This window comes from Pleurotus ostreatus (genome assembly GCF_014466165.1).
Source record: "Pleurotus ostreatus strain PC9 chromosome Unknown scaffold_1, whole genome shotgun sequence".
Lineage (NCBI taxonomy): Eukaryota > Fungi > Basidiomycota > Agaricomycetes > Agaricales > Pleurotaceae > Pleurotus > Pleurotus ostreatus.
In genome coordinates, this window is record NW_023503156.1 from 3,643,028 (window position 1) to 3,667,166 (window position 24,139).

Below are 24,139 nucleotides of genomic sequence, written 5' to 3' on the forward strand. Positions count from 1 at the left end.
TCCATGAATATCCCCCGCTCCTCGTCGCTGCCAGCAAGCGCACCCCCCATTCGTCCCCAACCACAACTGGCAATGACTCACACCCACATCCAGGACTCACAGTCGCTCCTGACACCCCCCATGTCGCCTGATCACACGGAAAAATCAGCGTCGGCTACAGCAGGACGGGATTCTGTAGATTGCGATGATGATATTATTGTCGACGCAGAGCCACGGTTTGTTAATTGCTCGCAGGTCGCGAACAATGCAGAGTTCGCACCACCACCCTCAGAGGGCGCATCGACCGTCGATGAATGGCAGGAGTTCGGGGAAATGTCTGTCGATCCCCAAATGCCCGAGCCGGCGGGTCAGCCACCATTGCGGTGTCTGGACGATGAGCAAGTCCATCTGCAACGACCTGGTACCCTCCGATTGACCGATTTCGAGGTCAAGGGTACGCTAGGTGTGTAAGAATTACGTACTTCCGCAGGACTGATTATTGAATGTGAGATTAGGTACTGGCACGTTTGGTCGAGTCCTGCTTGTCCGACACCGGGCACCTCAATCCAACTTCTACGCCATGAAGGTGTTGCGCAAGTCTGAGATCGTCCGCCTCCGCCAGGTCGAGCATGTCAACGCAGAGCGGTATATCCTGTCGCGAGTGCACCATCCCTTCGTTGTCGACCTGTTCGCCACATTCCAAGACAGCCTCAACATCTACATGCTTCTATCATACGTTCCTGGGGGCGAACTCTTCACCCTCCTTCGCCGTGCGCAGCGCTTCACGCCAGACGTCACACGATTCTACCTCGCGACCATCATTCTCGCATTAAAGTATCTCCATTCATTCAACATCATCTATCGCGACCTAAAACCCGAGAACCTCCTGCTTGACTCGCGTGGGTATCTGCGCCTCACGGACTTCGGCTTCGCGAAGATTGTCGACGACCGTACATGGACGCTCTGCGGCACGCCTGAGTATCTTGCGCCCGAAATCATCCAGTCGGACGGGCACGGAAAAGCGGCTGATTGGTGGGCTTGTGGCATCCTTTGCTACGAGATGCTGGTGGGGTATCCACCGTTTTTCGACGAATCGCCATATGGAATATATGAGAAAATTCTGGCTGGCGTGATTCACTGGCCAAAGTGGATGGACAGGTTGTCAAAAGAATTGATCAAGGACTTCTTGCACCCTGATCGTACGAAGCGGCTGGGCAACCTTATTGGAGGCCCTCAGGATGTGTTGGATCACCCTTGGTTTAGAGGTGTCGACTGGGATGCTCTAGAGAGGCGTGAAATCACTGTTAGTATTCAGTGCTGGATTCGGTGGTATAACACTCGCTGACCTATTGTCTTCATTCAATAGGCGCCTATTATCCCTGTCACTTCGTCGGCTGAAGACACCCGAAACTTCGTACATCTTCCTCCTCCCATCCTTGAAGAAATGCCTGGCTTGCAAAGAGAAGAAACCCCACCCCCACTCCAGCAGCGCTTCGACCCTGTCGCATACCAATTCCTTGAATTCTGATCCCGGGTTCAAACTACACTTCACTCCCTAGCTACTCATTTCTTGGACTAGATCTCGTTGCCACTCATTCTCATCTTGTCTGCATCCTCTCTATTTATTCGCGTCCGCGCCCCAGGAGTCCTTGTGTATCCATTTGCGTTCCGCTAAATATTCCAACTTATATTGCTATCCATTTAAATTCAGCCTCACCGCTTATTGTATCATTCATTGCTTGCTAGAGACCCCGTTCTCCCCACTCTCATTTCGGCTCGTTTTTATTCCCCGTCTCCCCATATGTATCCAGTGACTCTGGACAAAAGCCCTCGATACAAATTCATCTTGGCCCACCGCTTCATCTGTATATATAACCCGTTCGTTGCGCTATTTATCCTTTCTTGCCTTGTCCCGCCCCACTGCTGTAGCCCTTCCACCCTACATACCCTATGCGTTTCCTTGGTATTCCACCCATTCCTTGGTCTGCTTTATCGTCGTGTATCTGATATATCAATATATGTCCATCGTCCTAGTTACAAGCACATGAATGAACTGAGACCATTGGATGAGTCAATCTGTCTCTGATCGTGTCACCCGAGACTCGGAGAAGGAAGCACCAATGGCATGGAAAGACATGGACATACACGGTTAGCAACATCGTAATGCAATTTGTACATACATCAGAACTAAGCAAACCAGCAGGGCTAGTCCTGGCTAGACGGTGGCTTCCCAGCCAGGGAAGAATGGGTCCTCATTCAAAGTTCTCTCCTTCCAATCCTTCGGCACCCACCCCTTCTCCTCCTGCTCTCTCGCCCATTCGTCCAATGCAGGCAATGCCTTGTGTTCGACGTGATCGGTGCCCTTGTAGTCGAGAATTGACCGCTTGCCTTCGCGTATAACCTTTGCTACCAATCGCGGGATATATGGCTCCTCCCTGAACCGTGTGATCGGCGTGAAGAGGGCCTTGAAGTTGAAGACGATGTACTTTGATTGCGGCAGCCGGCGAAGGGTCTGCCAATCCACCCGTAGATGAATATCTTCAACTCGAAGACTAGCCGATTGTGTGTTACGGAGGGCGAAGTGCGGGTCGTCTGGCTGGCAAAATAATGGTTGTCCTACTTCTAGGCCCCAGGATCCACGTTGAATGGGCTTGTCAGCCGGCATTTTAGAGAAGAATCTGGGAAAACAACACGGTTAGCTTCATTCAAGGAGAACCGAATAACCAGAATGACCGGTCAATGGAGAGCTTCATTTTATCATAATCTGGCACAACTCGATGTATCTCATGCATCGGTTTACCTATCTTCTCGTCTACGTTCCAGCCGACAGCAGAACAGGCGATCCCAGCACGCATGTGGTATAGCCCGGTCTTCTCATCCTCGGCGGTGAGTAAGAAGTCTTCTGGCACATGTTCCAGCAGGAACACCAATGGAGCAATTTCCTTCGTATTGACCTCGACATCAAGTATCTTATTCACGAAGCGACCGGAGAATGGGTCGAACTGAAATTGGTTGGGATATCGAGCGCAAATGAATTGGATGACCATATGCATAAGCTCCGTGCAGGCGCTTTCACTGCCAGGCAGGTAGTTCAGCACTTTCTTGCCATGTTCAGCGTACAGCGCCTTACGCTGCGCCAGGCGCTCGCGGTACGTAGATTCGAGTTCTATCCACCAATCAGGTTCCATCTTTTTCAGAGCTAGGAACGGTGGGAGAAATGAGTGACGAGTGTGAGGGCGAGTGAAGGAATGCATACCCATGGTCTGGTGATATTCCCACCGGAACGGCCGATAAGGCCTGGGTTTAGCCTTATCAATGTCGAAATGAGAGAGCGGCTTTGGGGGAGGAACACCAGAGAGCTTGAAATAATCCGGGACCCCGCAGAGGAATCCAAGTATTGATAGTGAGTGGGGGTACGACAAGCGACCGTGCCTCCACAACGCCAACATACAGAGTGCTAGAGCACCGATAGCGTAGAGCAACAGTTGCATCTTGAATAAAATTCAAGGGTGGGTTGTGGGAAGGACAAGAGATAATGGACCACCTTCGTATCATCTTCATTGCATTATAAGTGGAGTAGGAGGATCGATGCGTCCCACGGGATCTCGCCTTTCGAACCAGCACTCGGATGACCCTGATGCCCCACGATGATAAGTCGATGTCCAATGACGGACGCCTCAAGCGCTGCCATTGGAGCTACTGAGCGCACGGAACTCTAAGTGAGCATGCCCTACGAAGTGGGCGAATACTTGGAGAAGGATATAATCCTTGGAGTAGAACAGGTAGATGAGCATTGTGGCAGATTGATTATGATACATGGGAAATCAGATATCCAAGTCATCACATACATTACTTGTCCGGTAGAAATATCCAAGTACACGCATATTCAATACTGCGCCGTTTACAGCCGAGCTTTAGGCACAAATTGGGATGTTGCGGACTGCAAGCTGGCGGCAGCTGTGTTTACCAGCTCGTCGACACTTGCTTGCGAATGGATCAGCCAACAGTTACTGGCGGACAAAGGTAACAGTCACTTACATCTCTCGGGCAGGTTTGATATCCTATGATAGAAGAAGGCATGAGGAACAAAACTGTTGACATCTGGGAGAACGTACTTTGATAGCGCCAGCAACTTTGCCCATCAACCCTGTTACATAAAGGGTAAGAAGGTGCTAGGGAAACTTGCAGTGTTACTCACAGGAATGGCCACTGACGGATCTTTCGGGGTGAACCTTGAGCTCTTCTTCGTGTGGCACTTTCCCTTCCGAGAGGAGTTTCTCTAACTCATGACGGCGAGATGTCTCCCTAAGGTTAAGTTAATCACTTGCCGACGGGATGACTACAAGGTGAACGATCGCCTACCATTCCGTCAAGTAAGGTGTTTTGCGGACGCTCATCGGCCTGCCAGAGTAAACTAGCGTGCGGAGGGTGTCGTCGTAGCCTGCGCTTAAGACAGCTTCTTTGTGTGCCTTGGGAGCGCCAGCTTCCACACTAGCGACAAATCTTGTGCCGACCCAGACGCCCGCAGCGCCGTACCTATTCAAAGACCATCAACTATGTACCCTGTTTTACGGGATCAAAAAGGCACTTACGCGAGTGCAGAGGCTAGACCACGACCATCGGATATGCCGCCCGCCGCAACGACAAGAATGGGTTCTCCCGTTAGAGGGCTCTTAGCATTTTTGCAAAGATCAACCACGGCGGGGATCAGGATGGAGAAGGGTGTGTCCCCCGTGTGACCGCCACCTTCACCACCCTGTGCACAAATGATATCGACACCTACGAAAGAATCAGTGACGGGGTACGCATACCGCTGAGGAGGCCAACCTTGCGCAAGAGCTTTCGCAACGTGCTGGACGAGATGAGCCACTCGGAACTCGTGTCAGGGGTAATGACAAACCTTAGGGTGTCCGATCATACTATATAAAGGATTGGTGATCAATACCGACGCAAATCCGAATGTCCGCGGAATACATACTTCATGACCTTGATATTAGCGGCGTGAAGTTTGTCAACGGCCCATTTGGGTGGAACGCCCACAGCGCAGACGAAAAGTGCCGCCTTGTTTTTTATGATAACGTCGATGAGCTCAGGAAGCTGACCAGCGGTGTAGTCGTACTGCAAGTTATTGTTTAGTGTAGAGCGCAAGCAAGTGGATACTAGTGGCTTGCATTGGTCTTTCTAGCACTCCCGCCGACCTGGGGCAGCAGTAGATCAACGCCAAATGGGGCGTTCTTGTCCTCAAGATGGGACTTCAGGTCATCAATGGAACCTTGGAGGAACTTGGGGCTCTGGCGCACGCCTCCGATGACCCCAATGCCACCTGTACGACGAAGCTGAGTTCCCCGCGCGTTCTATCAGGTATCGTGCCACCAACCTGCGTTGGTAACCGCAGCTGCAAGCTTTGGGCCGGCAGCCACGTTCATTCCTGACAACGGTAGCGATTAGACAGCTGCGAATGAACAGAAACGCCAGGACACGAACCCGCTAACATAACGGGGTGGTTGATCCCAAACAACCTAGTGAGGGGGGTAGAGAAGACGGGCTCTGAAGAAGGCATTGCTGGTTGGGAGCAAGAAGGGGGTGGGGGTGGGGTCAGGATCAATTAACGCAGGGTTTATATTCTTTCGCGAACGCCGCGACGATTTCAAACAAACGGGAGAGATGTAAGGTTGAGTAGGCACGCGCCCATTGATTGCCGTAAATCCATCAACGTAGCACAGAGAAAAGGAGATACACTCCGGCTATGCTCTAACCGAGACAGAGTTATTCCCACGGTGGAACCCTACTGGTCCGGCATGTATCGCGGCATCTCAGTTTCACAAAATTCGTTCTGTTGTCCGACGATGGAGTCCAAGTGTCCCGTTGACCATGGCGCTGGGACTACCTCTGCGCCAGAAAAATCCACAGAGTCGGCCTGCCCAGTAGACCACTCATCCCCATCTTCTCCGTGGAGTCGCTTTCTTCCTTCCCGCCCGCCGTCTTCGCAGAACCATCCGGCTGCCCTATCGAATGACCGCGAAACGTCCTCAATACCAAGGGCATCGGACAGTGGCAACTGGGTGTACCCGTCCGAGGCACAATTCTTTAGTGCCATGGCTCGCAAAAACCATAACCCTCAAGCAACTGACATGAAGACGATTGTACCCATACATAACGCCGTAAATGAGCGTGCTTGGTCAGAGGTGCTCAAGTGGGAGGCGGGCCGGGGGAGCGACAAATGCGGGGGTTTGAAGTTGATCAACTTCAAGGGCAAGCCTGGGGAGCGAAGTATCAAAGCCAGGTGGAAGACATTACTTGGGTAAGTGAGGACCGCACATCTCGGGCACCGATGTCTGAAACTGCGCCTTGTAGATATTCTCCACCGTTCGACCGACACGACTGGGTCGTAGACCGATGCGGGACAAAAATGCGATATATCATTGATTTCTATACCGGTCATACCGCAGGTCCAGCTTCCAATAATGTGTCGTTTTACCTCGATGTCCGCCCTGCAATGGATAATTGGGAAGGGGTTAAGATGCGGATGGAACACTTCTGGAGTCGCATCTTTTCCTAGCTTCTTTTAGTGCTGACAGTGGCGAATGATTTAGATTCAACTTTCGCTGGACGTGGTATGGCGATGCAAGTAGATCGGAGGCTAACGATAACCCAGTCGATAGTACCAATTCGTCTACCGGCCTTGTAATGGCTGCACTCTGTGGCTCTTCTCTTCGTAGGCAGAATAGAATATACTGTTTAATGTGAGGTAACCACCAACCCCTAACATATACAACAATGATGAAGCAATACACACGATGAAAGATTCATCGCTGTATCCTCACTTTTTTCTTCGGCCGCGGGGGAGGTGCTGGCTCTTCCACCTCGCTCTCCTCGTCTTCGTCTCCATCTCCGTCGCTCTCCTCTCCATCAGTGATTTCTTCTTCGTCATCCCAACCTGCCGCATCTTCATCCTGTTCCTCTCCGTCATCGTCGTCGTCGTCTTCGTTGTCGTTCTTCGCCCCATTCGCCTGCTTCTTCCGTTGTACGTTCCGTTCCTGCTCCTCCCTGCGTTCCTTACGCAGCTTCTCTTTCGCTTCGTGAGTCGCCTTCAGCGCCGCAGCTTCCTTCTTTGTCTTCTTGACTAGAAACCCGAAAGATACAACGGTTCAAAAATTGCAATGCAACAGTGTGAAGAAACCCACCGAATTCATGATATATAACAGCCCCTTCTTTCCCCGGGACGCCCTCCGTTATTTTGACCAGCCTCAGCTCCATTCTGGGACCGACTTCGTCGAGCCTCACCGCCCTTCTCTGGCCCTTCTTATTATTTCTTCCAACATAGTCATCTGCCAACGAAATCGGATCCCCATCATCGCCAGCTGCAGAAGAAGCAGACGAAGCAGCAGACTCATATCCACCATCCTCCGAGCCCGGCCCAGCTTCCCCTCTCTTCCTCAACAAGAAATCTGCAACGTCCTTCTCGTTGCCTAGATCAAGGAAGCCCGAGGTTGAATTTGTCGATGTTTTTGATTTTGAAGAGGTTGCACCTTCGAGGATTTTCCGAACACGTTTTGATACGCCGTAGGGTTTCACTGTGATAATGAAGTGCCGAATGTCGACGGTGCCTCGGTCTGCATTATAGTGGACGAGGACTATTCGTCGCGCTGAAGAAAGAGTAATATTTTTGGGTGAGAGAGGTGGGAAGAGGGATTGAAAGGACTTCATGAGTAGGGGGAGATGCGGGGGAGTGGTTGGAGAGGCCGGTGGAAACGACGCAAGTACTAGCTATACGCAAGATCGTGTATTTATGTTCATAATATCCACGCACTCCGAATAATGCACAACGTACCAGTGGTGGACTGAGATACTCCATTCCCATTCCTCTTGAATGCCGAGAAGCGTGAAGGATATCTTTCATGAGGCTGTATCTCTCGATTCGGAAACTGAGAGTAGGACCAGAGGATAAACGGACGAGGCGCATTGAGGGGGCGACGGGAGTGAGTGTAAAGGCGAGGAGATGGGTTACATGGAGCGCAGGTGCCATAGTCAGATAGTCTTTTAGTTTGTTGCGGTGTCGTTCCTATGTACTCATCAGCTGGGATGTAGTTTACTCTGCCGGTGGAGAGGACACTCACCTTCAGCCTACTAGCTGTATTGGGTTCCATGACCTTTCTGAGATCCCTCACCAGCTGTGCCAGAGACGATCCGACTTGACCATGCTTGATTATAAAGGATTTAGGCGTTCCATCATTCACCACCGTACTGGCGTCAGCAGCGCCTTTCCCTTTGAGATGGGTTCTATTTTTTCGTCGCCGTCCCATCGAAATCCTGCGGAGAGAGCTGAGAGGAGGAAGTTAGAGGTCAACCGAAATTTTGTTCATGTGATCTCCATTACTCGAGGTGATCGGTGGCTGTGCATGGAGTCCAGCGACTCGAAATCCAAGAAGTAATTGCCTTTTCTCTCAGCGGAGCATATTGTACTGCGTGTATTGTCGGTAAGAGGACACTGTAATATAAGTAGGAGGACTAAAGGTGCGAGCAATGCAAGGTTATCTCAGCTATGCAGCAGCACTCCGCGTACCAGTATACTACCGGCAAGAAGTAAACGAAATATTGCAAGATACCGTATAAACTTGGACATGATCTAAACCTGAGGGTACCAGACATGTTGGAACTTACCGGCACTATCTGACTGATTTCACCCGCTTTCCTTACTGTAGCTGAGACACAGAAGAGATCGTCATTCATGGCGTCAATACAACAAAGCATCGCAACAGAGGTCATCAAAATCATAACAAATTTTCTGGTTGTAAGTATGTTCGCTGCCCAAGCAAGATTCCAAAACGAAAATAGATAACATGTGTTCAAACAGGCGTCACCTTGCGACGCAACGCATCTTGGATATCAGAAATTTTTCTCGCAGTCTCGAGGGTCGCTGGCCCGCCAGGAAGGATGGTGAGACGTTGCTTCGTGGTATTGAGGGAATGCTGAACATTCGGCAATACACGGGGTATGAAATCAGCAATGAGTTTGTCCTATAGAGTTGATTAGTCTCGCTATGAGATAGAAAAAGGTTTGTAGACGAACTTCGGGTTGGAGCAAAGCGACCGAGCGCTGGAGCCACCACAAAGAGGTCTTGAAAGAATCGTCGTTAGGCGGGGCCTCCCCGACAGTAGCCGATAACTAGGAGACATTGTTAGACGATCGATCACAATCCCAACATAATGAACTTACCCTGTGGACCAGCGTCAGGATGACGGCTTGCGAAACGAGGACCGGCCCGTTCAGAGGCATGATCACATCGGGGTTGGTGTGCATGAGGAGGTCACGAAGCTTCGTTGTGTCTTGGGTATGCAATACGCCAAGGTATATCTCGTCCCATTGTTCGGGTTTAACGGGGGGAGTGACAGGCGTTCGTTCTTGTGGCTGAGGATTGGGTTGTGGGAGTGTCGCGGGGTGGGATGCTTGCGGCGCAGCGATACTATTGGAGTACCAAGCTGTGTGCAGCGGGGCGGGAGGCTGCGTTTGAGGAGAGAAATTGTTGTGCCCATAATTGGTAGGAGGTTGAGGAGCGGGTGGTGGCATATTCTGAGCAGCGGGACGCATGTGTTGCTGGGTCATATTGCTAGGGCCATGTTGAATGCTTGGTCCCGGCGAATTGTGGTTTTGTTGAACTTGAGGAAGGTGATGCATAGGCGCTGGTCCGGAGGTAGAGGAATTCATAGTGAGGAACTTGACTTGTTCAGAGAGGGCTCGGACAGTGTGCTCCAATTCTCGAATAGACGTCTGGAGAAATCACATTAAACGCGTAAGTAATTCAGTGGTTAAGTAAGCGTACCTCTTGATTTCGGAATGCATCGTTCTGCCACGCCGTGACCTCGCTTTTGAGACTATGCATCTCCGTACGAAGCTCACGAAGGACTTCCTGGTGATACGATGAAGATTGCTGAGAAAAGACGGGGAGGAACGTCTTCGTAACTGCCTCCTTGACCTGTCTCTCCAGGAGAGGCGTCAAATTTGAAGAGAGGAGATGGGCGAAGTGAGCAGAGATGTCGGGGCGAAGCAGTAGTTTCTCGATTTCGTTTGGTAGACTCTGGTACATGGGGCGGTGGATCAATAAATTGATTGCACGAGAGGGGTGCGCAATACATACCTGGCCAATGAATTCGGCAACACCGCGACCAATCTGGTCATTAAGCGCGCTCTTGACCTCCGTCTTGGTAATATTCTCCAGCGAAGGAAGAACAGAGTTCTGAACCTCGTTCTTGACGGCCATCTCAACGACACGTGTTGTATTTCGTGTGAGCTCGGTCGAGATCAACTTCAGGATCTTCTCTTGTCGGGCGAAGTCTTCGGCTTGTTCATTAACACGGGCTTCTTCAAGTCGTTGGTCTATAATATTCATACATCAGAATGAGCCCTAAGCCGAGCGACAGAAAGCCTACGTTGTTTATCCATTTCCTTGCCGATGAGCCTGCCAATGCGTGTGTGTAGGCTTTCTTCCGTCCTCTTGATCTCTTTGGTAAGCGCCTGGCCCAGAGCAGAGTCGTTCAAGATGTTGGAGTCTACTGGGTTGTTCGACCGATTGCCGTTGCGGTTCTCTTCGCGCTCCTTCCAGTTCACATTCTTCCCCTTCTGTCCCTTTCCTCTAGCGTTATCAGCGCTACGCACTTCCTCCCGGGCGAGATCAGCCTCTACGTCCTCGGACGGAGGCGTTCTCAGCCTAGCAGGAGGGATGATGGTGGATCCCTGAGGAGCGACATTGGGCAGGGTAGACATTTGAGGAGTGAACTGAGGGGGGATCGGACGACCCTTGGGCTCCACATACAAGCTTTGAGAGGCCGGAGCAGGGGGTTGGGGGAGGGAGTAGGAGGGGAATTTGGCCGGCGCTCCAAGCAACGCGTGATCATACCACTCTTTACGTATGAGAATCTGGTCCACCCCAGATGCATGGACGGAGAAGGCGACGAGAGCTAATTCGCCAGGGGGAACCTTCGCGGCGGCGCAAGCCGCAAGCGCTTCATCTCCGTGCGGATCTGCATCCATGGTCAAGATCACGAAGTGAATGGTCGGCTTCGGCCCTGTGAATTCGACAACTTGTTCAAAATAGCCTCGGCCGACATCTTCGCCACTCATCGCAGCTGGGTCCACGTTCAACTTGATCGCAATCATACTGTCGCGCCGGCAGTTTGCTACCCAAAGTGTCTGTATTCTCGTATCGTAGCTGACATGGCCGAACATATCCGGGTCTTCTCGATCGCCATTGACGAACTTAATGGTAGATAATACAGTCTTCGTAGCCATGGACAGCAGCTGGAAGATAGTCCCGTTCTTTCGGCCGATCACGACGCCACCGTCAACGAAGGTGATGCTTGACGGCATATCATCACCACGAATCTTGTGAGTGGTGTAAGGAACTCGGTCATGCATGTTCCAGAGCGTAAATGTTGAGTCCTCGGAAATGGTGGCAATGCCACCGTGCAAAACGTCGAAGTCGAAGGCAACAAGTGGCTTCAACGGGGTCTGAGCTAGGTATCCGAGCAATGAGGACATAGCTACTTACGTTTGACAGGGAGAAGACGCTTGCGAGGTGAATCAGCTCGTGCTGTTGCAGGGGTTGCCCTCTCAGAGAATGGAAGTTCCCCAGGTTGATCAGATAGATTCGGTTCTCTGAGGCGATGGCTAGCATATCAGGCTCCTTGGGGTGCCATTTGACGGCATGGAGGGGAGCTTCGCCATCGGATGGGGGCGGAATACACAGCAGCAACTCGCCACTAGAAGTCCGTCAGCTGAGGTCGGGGGCAACTATGGAGGGATTCTTACGGTACGTCGTCAGTAATGACCTCAGGGAGCTCCCATACAACAAAACCGCCGTCTGAAGTGACACCTGCTAGTCTGTTGCCGTAGACCGCCATATCAGTGACACTAGCAGCGCTTGGGAACAGGTTGGGCAGCTGCAACAAGGTGCGATCCCCACTTGAGCGAGAAATGACACGGACGCGACCTATACACATCAGGGTTAGTGATACATCACACACAGCCAATTCGAGTTAATTACCGCGAGTCATAGCGTAGGCTACCCAATGCGTAGCACCGATAGTCGTTCCCGGTAGGAAGACCGCATCCTGCCTCACAAGAGCGATAGCGGTAGACTTGACGGAGTCGCGGGGAGCTTGAATTTCTTCGAGTGACTGGGACACATCATATACGACAGTCTGTGGTTGAGGACTAGTATAGTGGTTAATCTCTTATCATCACGGTCAAGTGATGAAGCTCCTACCTTGGACTTGACTGATTCTTGTTGGGATACCTGTTGGTCTGGCCCTTCGCCCTAAAGCCTCGAGGCCCAGGTGAGCTCTCCTTATCGCGTCTGCCGGATTGAGCAGGGAGCTGTGATGCACCCGCCTGGCTAGCAGGGGAGTCCATCGGACGCTGGGATACAATGCGATTAGAGAGCTGCTGCTTGGGTGGCGACACCCGTGGAGGCGACGGCGGCCTTGCACCTGCAGGCTTGGGAGGCAGAGGAGGAGGGGGCGGTACGGTGACTCTGGGCTGGACTGGCTCTGCCGTGGCATACTCAGAGCTTCCAAGCAGATTGTAGGGTTCGTATGCCGGAGGGGGCGCCTGCGCCACTGGTGGTTGAGGGAGGTGTCCTCGAGTAAGGTTTTCCAGCAGATTGTCGACTGATTGACGTTTGGGATCAGATATCGCGGACCAGCCTGAATCCTCATTACCACTGGAGACACTTGAAGGTTGTGCCGGCACGGGCTTCTTCTTCACCGACATGGATGACGTTTGAGCGAGCGCGTCAAACGGAGAGACATACTCGAACATGCTCTTTCGGGAAGGGGAGGGTGGCTGAGGTGGCTGGCTCTGTGATTGCGCGGGAGGAGGAGGGGCTGCTTGCGCCCTTGGTGTGATATCGCTAGGTTGATTAAGAGGGTTGTAGGGATTATTGTCGCGCTGACGATACTCGTCTTCCCGCTGTGACTGTGACGGACCATAAGGGGGAGAAGGAGCGGCTGCAGGAAGGGAATTCCTCTGTGAATCAGAGTAGCTTGACCTCGGGGGATTCCTATAGAGTAAATCAGGGAAATTAGTATAAAACGACATCATGGGCGAGCGAACAAGAGAAGGGAAATGTGATGAGATTCACGCCCCATTCTTGTAAGAGATAACACGCAACTACCTCATGGATAGAAGACTCATGTTATACATGCTGCATCTTTAGCAGAATGCGTGTCATCCACATCTGGTTATCGCGAAAATACTCAATAACAGATGTGACGTATTCACTTATCGTGCCATCTCCACCATACGTCGCGGCGACGGGAAGCAAGCAACAAAACCACTCACCCAGCCATCAATTGTTCGAGCAGAATCTTTCCTTGCGTCTCGTTGTGGCTTGGTGAAGCACCAGACCGTTGCGAGGAACCCGGAGGTGTTGGAACTTGCTGTGGCTGCGACGCCGTGCTCGCGTTCGAGCGGTTCGAGCTTGGGTTACCAAGAAGTGACAGCAGGGCATTCTGCCTCTCTGCTGCCGTGCTATTACTCACAGATGACACAGAGGAAGCGACGGGTTCCTCCGACAACGATAGGCTTGGGGTCGCAGGTTCGGAATTGCCATACACGTTAGAACCTTGGTTCTGATTTGTGGGCTGCTGCGAGTCGGCAGGCGGAGAGGCGATATTATGAAATAAAGAGTCAATCTGGTTTGATGTAGGTGCATCTGCAGCATGCGGACTGGGGAAGGGCTGAGGCTGCGACTGCTGCTGTCCAGGAGGAGGCGTGGAACCTCGACTGAACAGCTCGTGGATGGTGTTCGAGCGACTGCTGTCCATTGGAGAAGATTATCGGTTGGCCGCGCGTACGTGGGTGAACCAGAGAAAGGAAGTGTCCAGCGATGCCTTCACAATTTTTGGGTTCGCCTGGCCGCGATCCAACACGCCGCAAACACGAGGCGTAGGGCCTGCTTCGGCAATTCCCGGTATTGTCTCCCACGATCCGATAACAACTTACGTCCTGGTTGATCGTGTCAGGCGCAGGAACCAGCGCGTACAGTATCACTAGCTGCGGGCTGCAGGTGTCCGCGGAAGCAGTCCCAGGTACGCATGAGTAAAACAAGTATATTATCCGTCTACAACGTCGGAAGCACCGCACCTTGAGAAAGGTCCTGCCGAGCCCCTAATATACTGAGGTCAGGCATGCAACCAAATAGCCTCAAACAACCCCCTGTATATAAGGGGAGCCCTGGGGAACATATTCCGCAGAAAGAATTCTCGCCACCAACTCTGACCCACATAAACTTACGTTCACCCAGGATGCATACCGTGGGTCGCTACCTCATCCGCTACAATCGTGCCTCCGACTGAAGCTTCCTTTCAAGGTCAACGATCTTCCCATGAATTACAACGGATGCGGCAATGCCAACTGCACTTGCGGCGAGAAGTGCGCTTTTGTCCAGCCTAGAAATCCCCATTCTGACTCGACCTCCCCAGCTGCCAATGTAAGCCAGGTGAATGCAAGTGTTAGGCTTTCTACCATCAATCGACATCCGCAACCCCTATCTTGTCAAGTCAAGTGTACCATTGTTAACAAGCCGTTTTCTCCTTATCATGTAAACTGTAGCGCAATAAAGTAGCAAAATGCATGATCTGCCTTTGTTGATTAACTCTTAGCTGTACATATACATATTTAGCTGAAACTTATGGATGAGTGCTAATGTTTACAACAGCCCGGTGTATCTCTTCGTATCGATGTCGCCTAGCAGAGTCGATGTCCTTGAGTTGATCGAGCAGCCGCACACAGTCGGCCACCAAGTCTTTGTCACGGTCCGAAGGATAGTTGGTTAGGATCAGACGCTTGTAGTGTACCAATGATTCCATACACCCTGCAAATGAAGACTATCAGAGAAAGGCCCAGCCGTCGAGTGCACGCAACCCATACACTTGCTATCTGGCTGCTCTTCCAATAACTCTTGGATCACCCCTATTTCGCGCTCAAGGAGCTCCTTATCGTGCCCTAACCTACGTAAAGCTAAGATGAAAACAGAGGGGAAGCCTACACGTACCTAGGCCTACCAGCCAGCGGTGATACATCCATATGCTCTGGTCGTCTGGGTCCGTGTACATAGCGTTCCGCACAAGTTCAAATTCTGCCGCAAGCATGAGGGGTCGGACATTAAGGCTTGATGGCCGCTTACCTTTCTCCTTTGACTTGATGGGGTCTAGCTTTCCCTGATGCCATAGGGACGTATATACCTTTGAACGTTGGTGCCACGCGCTGAAGTTGGAGAAATTCGATTCTATTTTCTTCATCGTGTATGTGAGCTCAGATGACTCGGGTCGAGGCACGGACATATTAGCTAGCACGTAACGCCTGTAATTCCACGCGTGGACTAGAATAAACAATGTCTAGGGCGCAATGGTCAACTCGGATCAAGTGGGCTCACAGTTTCGGGCATCTGCATTCAGCATCTTCTCGACGGCCTGAAGCTCGAAGGCCCAGTACTTCTTCCTCCACCCATCCAAGTCGCTACCAGGGCCTTGGGGGACGTTCTGGAGGCACCACTGGCGATGGTTCCATATCCAGTAGACTTTGGGGTGAGATTGCAGGAATTTCATCGTCAGCGCGAGTTCCCCAGACAGTAGTTCATTAATATCCTCAGGGGTGCTACGTCCATCGTTATGAAAAACTTGAGGACCCAGCGCGAGGAACTGACCTTTCGCGAAACAATCCATTCAGCAGGATGTTCCGTCTGTAGTTCCAGATAGTGTAGAATTCGGGATTTACGGTCAGAAGCTGTGTCGTGGCATCGAACGCTTCTGCACTCCAATCCTTCCCCTTCTTCTACTGCGTATATCAGCCGGTGGGAGACTCGTCGCGTGTAACAAAGGGCGTACACGATCGAGAACAGCATCAGTCAGCTTCAGCAAGCCCTCGATCTTGGATTTCTCGCGTTGTTTGCGATCTACGATGGCCTGCTGAGTCTGGCGTTTTACTCCGTGCTGGATCTTTCAGTCAGCATCGCTCAAGACACTCGAAGGCAAGCTACGCACCATAGTGGTGGTGGAGGTATAAGCCGCTTAAAGATGGCACTCATTTCACACGGAATCGTCACATGTACGTAGGGGCAACAAAATATCACCAGTGTACACACTTTGCCAGAGGGAAGAATGCAATAGAACAATAGACCCCATTATTATCTTAAAATTTGCATCAATTCCAAGTTGCTTGTATTTACAGGTATTCGGTATGGATGTACCGCATTTCTGGGTCAGGGGCTTGGAGATATGTATCACACCATATGGGTGGTGTATAAACGGCAGGTACGCCAAGAAAGAGCGGGGGGGAGTTGCATCTTGCCAGTAGGTATCTGATATGTTCGCGGTCCGAATCTTTAAGTTGATATTCATCGAATGAGGAGTGTGACCGAGCGGCATAGCTTGTTTTTACAATGACCGGGCGGTCGCTGAGCGTGCATCATCCAACCTCATTCACGAACACTTGAACGGTTATCTGCTTTGGGGAGAACCTTTGGAAGCGGCCGTCCTTGAGCTGGAGAGCGGCATACTGCCTCTCCAACGGTTAATGAGCATTCGACTCATTGCTATCGCGGGAGGAGACGCGCATTCCTCCGTGCATAGTCAAATCTGCTTTTACTTAATGACAGGGAACCGTGTTCATTCGTTTTTTCGCCGGGGTCGAGTTCGTGATGACGATCTTCTTTCTCCCTGATTAGGGGGAGAGGTGCGAGGCGAGGGCACAAGGACATAGACGTGCCGCGTCAAAAACTTTACTGACGGTCGAAGAGAGCCAAGACATGGATGCGGCTGTCGTGTGTAGGTGAGTGCATCGGGGTTCTCCGTGTTTCGTGATCGCCAACCTATGCGCTGACACATCATTGGTTTGCTTTCTCTAGATGGGGGACGTGGGCGAGGCAAATGGAGGCATGGGAAGGACAAGGTGGAATGGTGGGGAGGTCGATTGACGGTTCAGTTTAACCTTCGAGATAAGATAAGGAACGGGTAAGTACATGCTTTCAAGATTGTTCAAATACTTACTTACCGAAGCCTGGGCAGTATTCGCGATTGCGATTCGACATGGCACCATCATATACAGACGCCGAATCCATCGTTTCCGTCTAAGCAATTAAGCAACTTGGGAAACCGGGTTGGGGCTCGCTGGAGCAGGCGGGAGCAGCAAGTCACGATGTCGAAGGATATATGAAGATGTAACGAGCACAACAGAACAGACCTCTTCCCAGCTGTAGTCATGCACTTTGAACCTTAGTACCATCAACGACCTCGGCGCCAGCGTTGCACTGGCGGTGAGTAGAGCAGAGAGGTCACACTGCCGCTGCTGGCAGCATCTCCATTTCGAGGATGGAACGCGGAATCTAAGGAGCTTGGTATAAACCGATCAACGCGTACTCCCTCGATAATTCTGTCTCCCTGCGTTACATGCCAAAGATCAGAACGACATTATCAATAGAACCGTGCAGTCCTTGCCATTTGCAGATAGTGTGATATGTTGCCAATCATGAGTTCGGTGAGAGTTGAACGCGCCGCCCTTCCTTGATTCATTTATTGACCGTGGGAAATCTGCAAGTGAGCGCTGCGTTGACGATCAAATTCTGTTGCGCAACACATTCAAAATGCCTTCCGTGGCAGACAAACAGCCGTCGCTGGAATCCCTTCAATCACATTTCCCTCTGACATATCCTGTGCCGAATCCAGTATCACACCCACACCTCATATCAGTCAAGGACTTGCACCGTGAAGAGGACCTCCTGCGAAATCCATCGTCGTTCCGAACATGGTGGTCAGCTATCAACGCTGTTCGCGAAGAATTCATCGCGCAACAAAAGCTGGAACGGTCTGTTGAAATCCCCCCGGAGCTTAGCTCGCTACTTGGACCGTTGGCAACCCCATTGGCGCGTAATGCCTTGCAACGGTTAACATATCTCTACGAAGCCGCTCTCGTGAACTTCGGCGGTTCGTTCAAGCTATGGAAGTCATACTTGTCACTGCGTATGTCGTTCGTACTGGGGAAGCCTGTGGTGAAGAAGAGGGCTGGTGGCAAGAAAAAGCTTCCGGAGATGAAGGACGCGTTGCAAGATGAGAAGGAGGATCTAGAGGAATGGGAAGGAGGATTGGACGGTGTGGTTGGCTGGGAAGAGTGGAAATCCCTGCTCGCGACCTTTGAGCGCGCACTAATGTATCTACCGAAGGTGTGTCTACAAGTGAATTCGTATGAAAGCCTGAAACCTTACCTTCGTTTCATACAGCTACCGCGTCTATGGCTAATGTATATCTCGATATTCAACCATCCGAAATGTCCCCCTCAAATATCACACACACACGCGAGACGAACGTACGATCGTGCTCTACGTACACTCCCCCCTTCTCTCCATGCACGAATATGGGTTCGGTACCTTCTGTGGGCAGAAGACAAGGGTGGGGCGACCACAGTAGCCATCTACCGCCGATACCTCGCCATCGATCCCTCCATAACCGAACGCTTCACCACCCTCCTTTTGAACCCCGTTAGCTCAGCCCCGCGGCCGCTCGAAGCTGCAAAATACCTTTTGTCTCTGGCTCGGAAGTCTGCGCGTGGGGAATACACAAGTCCGGAAGGAAAGAGTCCGTATCAGCTTCTTGGGGACTTTATCGACGTAGTCGAAAAATTCGCGGAGGACGTCGGCTTTGACGTTGAGGAAACCATCGAGTCGAATAAAGCAATCAAAGAGGCTGAGCAAGCCGCTAAGGCCTCGGAAACAGAGCCAGAGCAGGCCTCGTCCGATGGCAAGCTGATACGATTCGCGGGCCCCGCCATTCCTGTCACTGCTGACGGAAAACCAGCGCCAGCCTACGACGAAGACGAGGACCCAATGAGTCCAAGAAAACTCAACATCGAACATATCATACAGCGCGACGGTTTGCATGTATACAAAGACCAAGCTGGGCGACTGTGGACGGGCCTGGCGACCTACTGGATCAAACGAGGCGAATTCGACCGCGCAAAGGAGACCTTCGAATTTGGGTTGAAGAGCGTTCTGACAATTCGAGACTTCACTCAGATATTTGAGGCGTATTCGGAGTTCTGCGAGTCCTTGATGAGTGCCATGATGGAGAGCTTGGAGGATGAAGAGGACGAAGCAGAAGCTGCCGAGACACAGCAGGAGCTAGACACCAAGATGAAGGAATTCGAAGAGCTAATGGATAGACGGCCCTTCTTGGTCAATGATGTCCTCATACGGCGGAATCCGAATGATGTGCAAGAATGGGAGAAGAGGGTTGCTTTGTGGGGTGACGACGACCAAAAGGTAAGTATTTTTGCTAACAAATCCAAAACCATGTATTAAATGTGTGGTCCCCTAGGTGGCGGAGACGTACACCAAAGCCTTGGAAAGCATCAACCCGAGAAAGGCGACAGCGAACTTCCACCACTTGTACATCAACTTTGCGCGATTCTACGAAGACGGCGGCACAACGAAGAGCGCGGAGCAGGATCTAGACAGTGCCCGTAAGATCTTAGAAAAGGCCACCAAGGTAAACTTCAAGGCTGTAGAAGATCTCGCAGAAGTATGGTGTGAATGGTCTGAGATGGAGCTTCGGAACGAGTGAGTTTTCGAGAACTGTTCGCTTGGAATACCTATCTCATCGCTTGGATAGGAATTACGACGAAGCAATTCGTGTTATGCAGCGAGCAACTGCTATACCGAAGAATACCAAGATCAACTATCATGATCACGTACGTACTTTCAATCCATGTCTTGAGCCGCCTACGGACATCACTTTCAATAGACATTGTCCGTCCAAACGCGATTATTCAAGTCCTTGAAACTTTGGTCCTTCTATGTCGATCTGGAGGAATCGATAGGGACTGTGGAAACCACAAAAATGGTCTATGACAAGATCCTGGAGCTGAGGATCGCTAACGCGCAAATCATCGTGAATTACGCCGCCTTCTTGGAAGAGAATAAATACTTCGAAGAAAGCTTCAAGGCCAGTTGCTCATTTATTGTGGTTGCGTCGCGTCCTGACATTTCTATTGTAGGTATACGAACGTGGTGTAGAATTGTTCACTTTTCCGGTCTCCTTTGAACTTTGGAATATCTATCTCTCAAAGTTTATCAAGCGATACGTGAGTTTTGTCCCCCCTTTGCGCAAACAGTACTTACGTAGATAATCGTACAGGGAGGTTCCAAACTTGAGCGTGCTCGAGATCTTTTTGAACAGGCACTAGAGAAATGTCCACCTAAATCTTGCAAACCTCTGTTCCTCATGTATTCCAAGCTCGAGGAGGATTACGGACTAGCTAAACGGGCTATGTCGATTCTTGAACGCGCCACTCAGGCCGTCTCTGACGAAGACAAGTTCGAGGTTTGTCTTCGTTGTACTATCCGCGACTTCTTACTCAAGGGAACCGTAGATGTACTCAATATACATTGCTAAGGCCACGGCCAACTACGGCTTGCCAGCCACTCGACCAATATATGAGCGTGCTCTCGAAGGTACATATTCCCTTCGCTCATTCCGCCTGACAATCAATGCCAACTGCATCATTCAGTCCTCCCCGACCGTCAAACCGCAGAAATGTGTCTCAGATTCGCAGCCCTGGAGCGCAAGCTGGGTGAAATCGACAGAGCCCGCGCTATCTACGCTCACGCATCCCAATTCTGCGACCCGCGCGTCAACCCCAAGTTCTGGAGCGAGTGGAATAGCTTCGAGATCGAAACAGGGTCGGAAGATACGTTTAGGGAGATGCTGCGGATTAAGCGCAGTGTCCAGGCGCAGTTCAACACTGAGGCTAGCTACCTTGCCGCACAAACCATGGCTGCGAGGCAGGGTGCTGCCCAGACGGAGGAAGACGAAGAAGAGCAAGATGCCATGGCTGCTGCTGAGAAGCAAGCTGGTGCTGGGACAAATGGGCCTGCCTTCGTCGCTGCTACGAAGACGGCTGTCCCTCGACCAGACAATGGTGACAAGAATGTGGAGGCCTCCGCGGCAAACGCAGACGAGATACATATTTCGGACGATGAAGATTAGCCGTGTATTTTTTACTGTGTCTTCTGTATTTTCGCTACACGATGCTTGAGGCTTGAAGACTGAATTGAGAGCGAACATAAGGCCGGGCTATCATGCAGACACCGCAAGCGTGTCATGATCGTGGTACGTTGAGCGCCCATATTATCCAACCCTTGCAGATAAACTTTCTCTCCATCACCCATTTCCATTTCTTCCATCTTTCCCTCATGCTAGACCACTGTTCGATATCGCATAAAGGTCTGTTTTGAGCTCTTTCCTCGATAGGATACTACCTGACACGACGATATAGGCGGCCTGGTTCTTTGGTCAAGGTCATTCACGCCGGAAGCTTCTCAGCTCGCATCATCCTCGGCTTCTCCAGTGAACTCTTTGGTTCGGGATGTCCTTACAGAGGGTCGCACTGCGGAAGAAAAATACGAGAAGGACGGCTATGAAGTCAAGTGGACCTTTGCAAATGACCTCGAGTTGATATTTGTGGTAAGCACACGATTAACTACTGCTCAACTTATCGACCCAATGCCATATACCAGGTAGCATATCAACGCATACTTCAGTTGACCTATGTGGAAGAGCTACTGGATGCCATGAAACGGGTGTTCCTCGAACTCTTTGGCCCCTTCTTGGCTACCCTCGTCGCCTCTTTGCATGCTGCGACACAGACCGGGAAAGTCGTCACTGCTTCGGCATCGTCTTGGAACTTTGTAGAGACTCTCAAATCCTGGGATAAGACATTCGATAGACTTCTCAAAGGCTTCGAAGACAGGGCCGCTCAGGTGCGCTTTCTCCGTCCAAGTATGACCCACCTCACCTCACAATTCACATCCCCACAACTTAGGAACGCAGGGCTAGATTGCGCAACCCTCAAGTCGTAGTCACCGACGATTCAAGTCCGCCTTCCGATGATCTTAGTACCGTACCCTCGCAGTCGTCAGATATTGCTCTTGACCAGCAGCAAATTGCCAAAAATGTACAAGCCCTTAAAAACCGACTGCGAGGTCGCGGTGGCCGGCGCGGAGGAAAGGAGGGATGGCGTTCGGATGCGGGAAGTGGGAGGGACAGTGTGCCGAATTCAGAGTACGTGATATCTTCTCATCTCCCGTGTACGGTTGTCTTAGCATTGTGGTTAAGCTCGGAGACACCAACGAAAAAGAAAGCTAAAACGAAAACACAGAGGAAGTGGGGCATCGAGGCACCAACGGAGACAGATATGGCTTCACTGGACTATAGCGTTGACAAACCCGATGACGACGCCTCCCGCGGATCGCACGACCTAAATGCGCTTGTAGACAAAGCGTCTCTTGGTGTTCGGACTCAGGATGGGATGTATGAAGTCAAGGATTGGGAGTTCTCCCGCAGTGGAGATGACGAGACGGACAATGTTATTGCAAAGGCTTTAAACAAGTCCAATCTGGGGAACAAAGTTGCATCAACGTCTGGATCTTCTTTGGGCGCCATTGGTTCCATATTTGCTCGTTTGACAGGAGCAAAGGTCTTGACGGAGGAAGATTTGAAACCAGTTCTCGAAGGAATGAAACAACATTTGATGAAGAAAAACGTCGCAAAGGAAATAGCGGATAAAGTATGCGAAGGCGTTGGGGAAACCCTAGTTGGAAAGAAGGTCGGCAGCTTCCAAAGTACGTTCTGTTCATTCATGGGAGCGAGTCATTGAGGAACGAACCATCCCAGCCACAAATGCTGCTGTCCGATTGGCATTGTCCAGTTCCATCACGCGTATTCTTACACCCAAAACGTCCACGGACTTACTCTTGTCCATCCGCACAAAGCTATCATCGCCTCTACCTTCAACCCAACAGCGCATGCCGTACAGCATCACCTTCGTGGGCGTAAACGGTGTGGGCAAGAGCACGAACTTATCAAAAGTCTGCTTCTGGCTTATCCAAAATGGTCTGAGGGTCTTGATAGCTGCGTGCGATACATTCAGGTATGTCGCATCTTTGGTTCGATAGGTTTGGGTGATTCATGAATTTGGTATCTTTCAAGGAGCGGTGCAGTAGAACAACTCCGTGTCCACGTACGCAATCTTAGCATGCTTGGAGTCAATGGAGCAACCAATAGCAAAGGGCGCGTGGAACTGTTTGAGCGTGGTTATGGGAAGGACGCAGCTGGTATTGCTAGAGAAGCCATATCCTACGGTCAGTGCCATGGTTTATCTGACGGCATCTCCTTATTCATATCATCCCATTGTCTCCGCTTTCATCTTCCTTCCGTCACATTTGACGGGAACAGGAAGAGACAACGATTTTGATGTTGTCCTGATTGATACTGCTGGACGTATGCAAGACAATGAGGTATGTGAATAAACATTCCACTTACTGAATCCATCCAATGAATTACTCTAGCCTCTCATGCGTGCGCTTGCGAAGGTCAGTAGCCTTCTATTGAATTATGTTGATAATCACTCACGACAATATACCATAGCTCGTTGCAGTGAACAATCCCGACAAAATCATCTTTGTTGGAGAAGCTCTTGTAGGGAACGAGGCTGTTGATCAACTCACCAAGTTTGATCGTGCTCTGCGAGACTTCTCATCCTCTTCAGGTACTGGGAAGGGGAGAGGCATTGACGGAATGCTTGTGACCAAGTGGGACACGGTTGATGATAAGGTATGTATTCCTAAATCCGGCTCACTATGCAATTTTACTGATGCTGACTGATATCGTTTCTATAGGTGGGTGCAGCACTCTCGATGACCTATGTCACCGGTCAACCCATTCTCTTTGTTGGCTGCGGTCAGGTGGGTTGTATATTACCTTAAGGATCATGCTTCGTGGCTAAACCAGATACGCAGACGTACACGGACTTGAGACAACTCAGAGTTGCGAACGTAGTGCAAGCAATTCTCAGTGATTGAGACCACATCTCCAACAATTGATCCTTCTGCCGGCGTTATTGCACATTGACGTTCTCAGAGAGTGTAGATGATCAAAACGCACCGCATTTGTGACGCCACGGCTTAATTATTATTCTTTCCATTTGGAACAAGCCCCCAGTCTAATTATGCTCTGTCTCGTGTAGGATACGGACGTCTCGTACAATAAACATCTAAAATACATACAAGCTACTACGTGGTTCTTGCCAGAGGAGTCGACGTGGGCCACATCTC

The 24,139-nt window shown here is 51.0% G+C and overlaps 9 protein-coding genes across 9 annotated transcripts; 4 read left to right on the forward strand and 5 right to left on the reverse strand.

Annotated features, from left to right (window-relative positions):
- Positions 1-3: 3 nt before the first annotated feature.
- PKA2 (serine/threonine protein kinase, AGC) lies at positions 4-1,507 on the forward strand (the record flags this gene model as incomplete). The annotated part of the gene is made up of 3 exons (XM_036770992.1): positions 4-442; positions 495-1,282; positions 1,346-1,507. 3 exons carry the CDS (start codon positions 4-6, stop codon positions 1,505-1,507), a joined length of 1,389 nt encoding a protein of 462 aa, XP_036636837.1.
- Positions 1,508-2,194: 687 nt separating this feature from the next.
- PC9H_001343 (uncharacterized protein) lies at positions 2,195-3,773 on the reverse strand (the record flags this gene model as incomplete). The annotated part of the gene is made up of 4 exons (XM_036770993.1): positions 2,195-2,657; positions 2,713-3,178; positions 3,236-3,338; positions 3,729-3,773. 4 exons carry the CDS (start codon positions 3,771-3,773, stop codon positions 2,195-2,197), a joined length of 1,077 nt encoding a protein of 358 aa, XP_036636838.1.
- Positions 3,774-3,880: 107 nt separating this feature from the next.
- On the reverse strand, positions 3,881-5,539 carry PC9H_001344 (uncharacterized protein; the record flags this gene model as incomplete). The annotated part of the gene is made up of 12 exons (XM_036770994.1): positions 3,881-3,959; positions 4,018-4,040; positions 4,095-4,126; positions 4,178-4,284; positions 4,342-4,515; positions 4,572-4,758; positions 4,807-4,831; positions 4,880-4,898; positions 4,958-5,097; positions 5,151-5,302; positions 5,357-5,407; positions 5,464-5,539. 12 exons carry the CDS (start codon positions 5,537-5,539, stop codon positions 3,881-3,883), a joined length of 1,065 nt encoding a protein of 354 aa, XP_036636839.1.
- A 286-nt stretch (positions 5,540-5,825) lies between these two features.
- On the forward strand, positions 5,826-6,538 carry CYT2 (Cytochrome c1 heme lyase; the record flags this gene model as incomplete). Its single annotated transcript, XM_036770995.1, has 2 exons — positions 5,826-6,280; positions 6,334-6,538. 2 exons carry the CDS (start codon positions 5,826-5,828, stop codon positions 6,536-6,538), a joined length of 660 nt encoding a protein of 219 aa, XP_036636840.1.
- Positions 6,539-6,785: 247 nt separating this feature from the next.
- PC9H_001346 (uncharacterized protein) lies at positions 6,786-8,282 on the reverse strand (the record flags this gene model as incomplete). The annotated part of the gene is made up of 4 exons (XM_036770996.1): positions 6,786-7,102; positions 7,164-7,746; positions 7,811-8,041; positions 8,097-8,282. 4 exons carry the CDS (start codon positions 8,280-8,282, stop codon positions 6,786-6,788), a joined length of 1,317 nt encoding a protein of 438 aa, XP_036636841.1.
- A 543-nt stretch (positions 8,283-8,825) lies between these two features.
- PC9H_001347 (uncharacterized protein) lies at positions 8,826-13,802 on the reverse strand (the record flags this gene model as incomplete). The annotated part of the gene is made up of 11 exons (XM_036770997.1): positions 8,826-8,996; positions 9,049-9,144; positions 9,196-9,747; positions 9,800-10,054; positions 10,115-10,353; positions 10,407-11,472; positions 11,525-11,735; positions 11,785-11,965; positions 12,020-12,189; positions 12,242-13,036; positions 13,318-13,802. 11 exons carry the CDS (start codon positions 13,800-13,802, stop codon positions 8,826-8,828), a joined length of 4,221 nt encoding a protein of 1,406 aa, XP_036636842.1.
- An 864-nt stretch (positions 13,803-14,666) lies between these two features.
- BET4 (Rab geranylgeranyltransferase) lies at positions 14,667-16,022 on the reverse strand (the record flags this gene model as incomplete). The annotated part of the gene is made up of 8 exons (XM_036770998.1): positions 14,667-14,851; positions 14,908-14,982; positions 15,032-15,115; positions 15,164-15,358; positions 15,413-15,633; positions 15,683-15,810; positions 15,864-15,968; positions 16,020-16,022. The coding sequence occupies 8 exons, from the start codon at positions 16,020-16,022 to the stop codon at positions 14,667-14,669; spliced, it is 996 nt and encodes a 331-aa protein (XP_036636843.1).
- Positions 16,023-17,617: 1,595 nt separating this feature from the next.
- SYF1 (pre-mRNA-splicing factor syf1) lies at positions 17,618-21,014 on the forward strand (the record flags this gene model as incomplete). Its single annotated transcript, XM_036770999.1, has 9 exons — positions 17,618-18,193; positions 18,251-19,288; positions 19,344-19,585; positions 19,638-19,716; positions 19,770-19,970; positions 20,023-20,109; positions 20,163-20,348; positions 20,398-20,479; positions 20,536-21,014. 9 exons carry the CDS (start codon positions 17,618-17,620, stop codon positions 21,012-21,014), a joined length of 2,970 nt encoding a protein of 989 aa, XP_036636844.1.
- Positions 21,015-21,220: 206 nt separating this feature from the next.
- On the forward strand, positions 21,221-23,887 carry PC9H_001350 (uncharacterized protein; the record flags this gene model as incomplete). Its single annotated transcript, XM_036771000.1, has 12 exons — positions 21,221-21,251; positions 21,304-21,491; positions 21,545-21,806; positions 21,881-22,045; positions 22,130-22,648; positions 22,701-22,956; positions 23,016-23,167; positions 23,262-23,323; positions 23,375-23,398; positions 23,454-23,639; positions 23,705-23,770; positions 23,825-23,887. 12 exons carry the CDS (start codon positions 21,221-21,223, stop codon positions 23,885-23,887), a joined length of 1,974 nt encoding a protein of 657 aa, XP_036636845.1.
- Between the last annotated feature and the right edge of the window lie 252 nt (positions 23,888-24,139).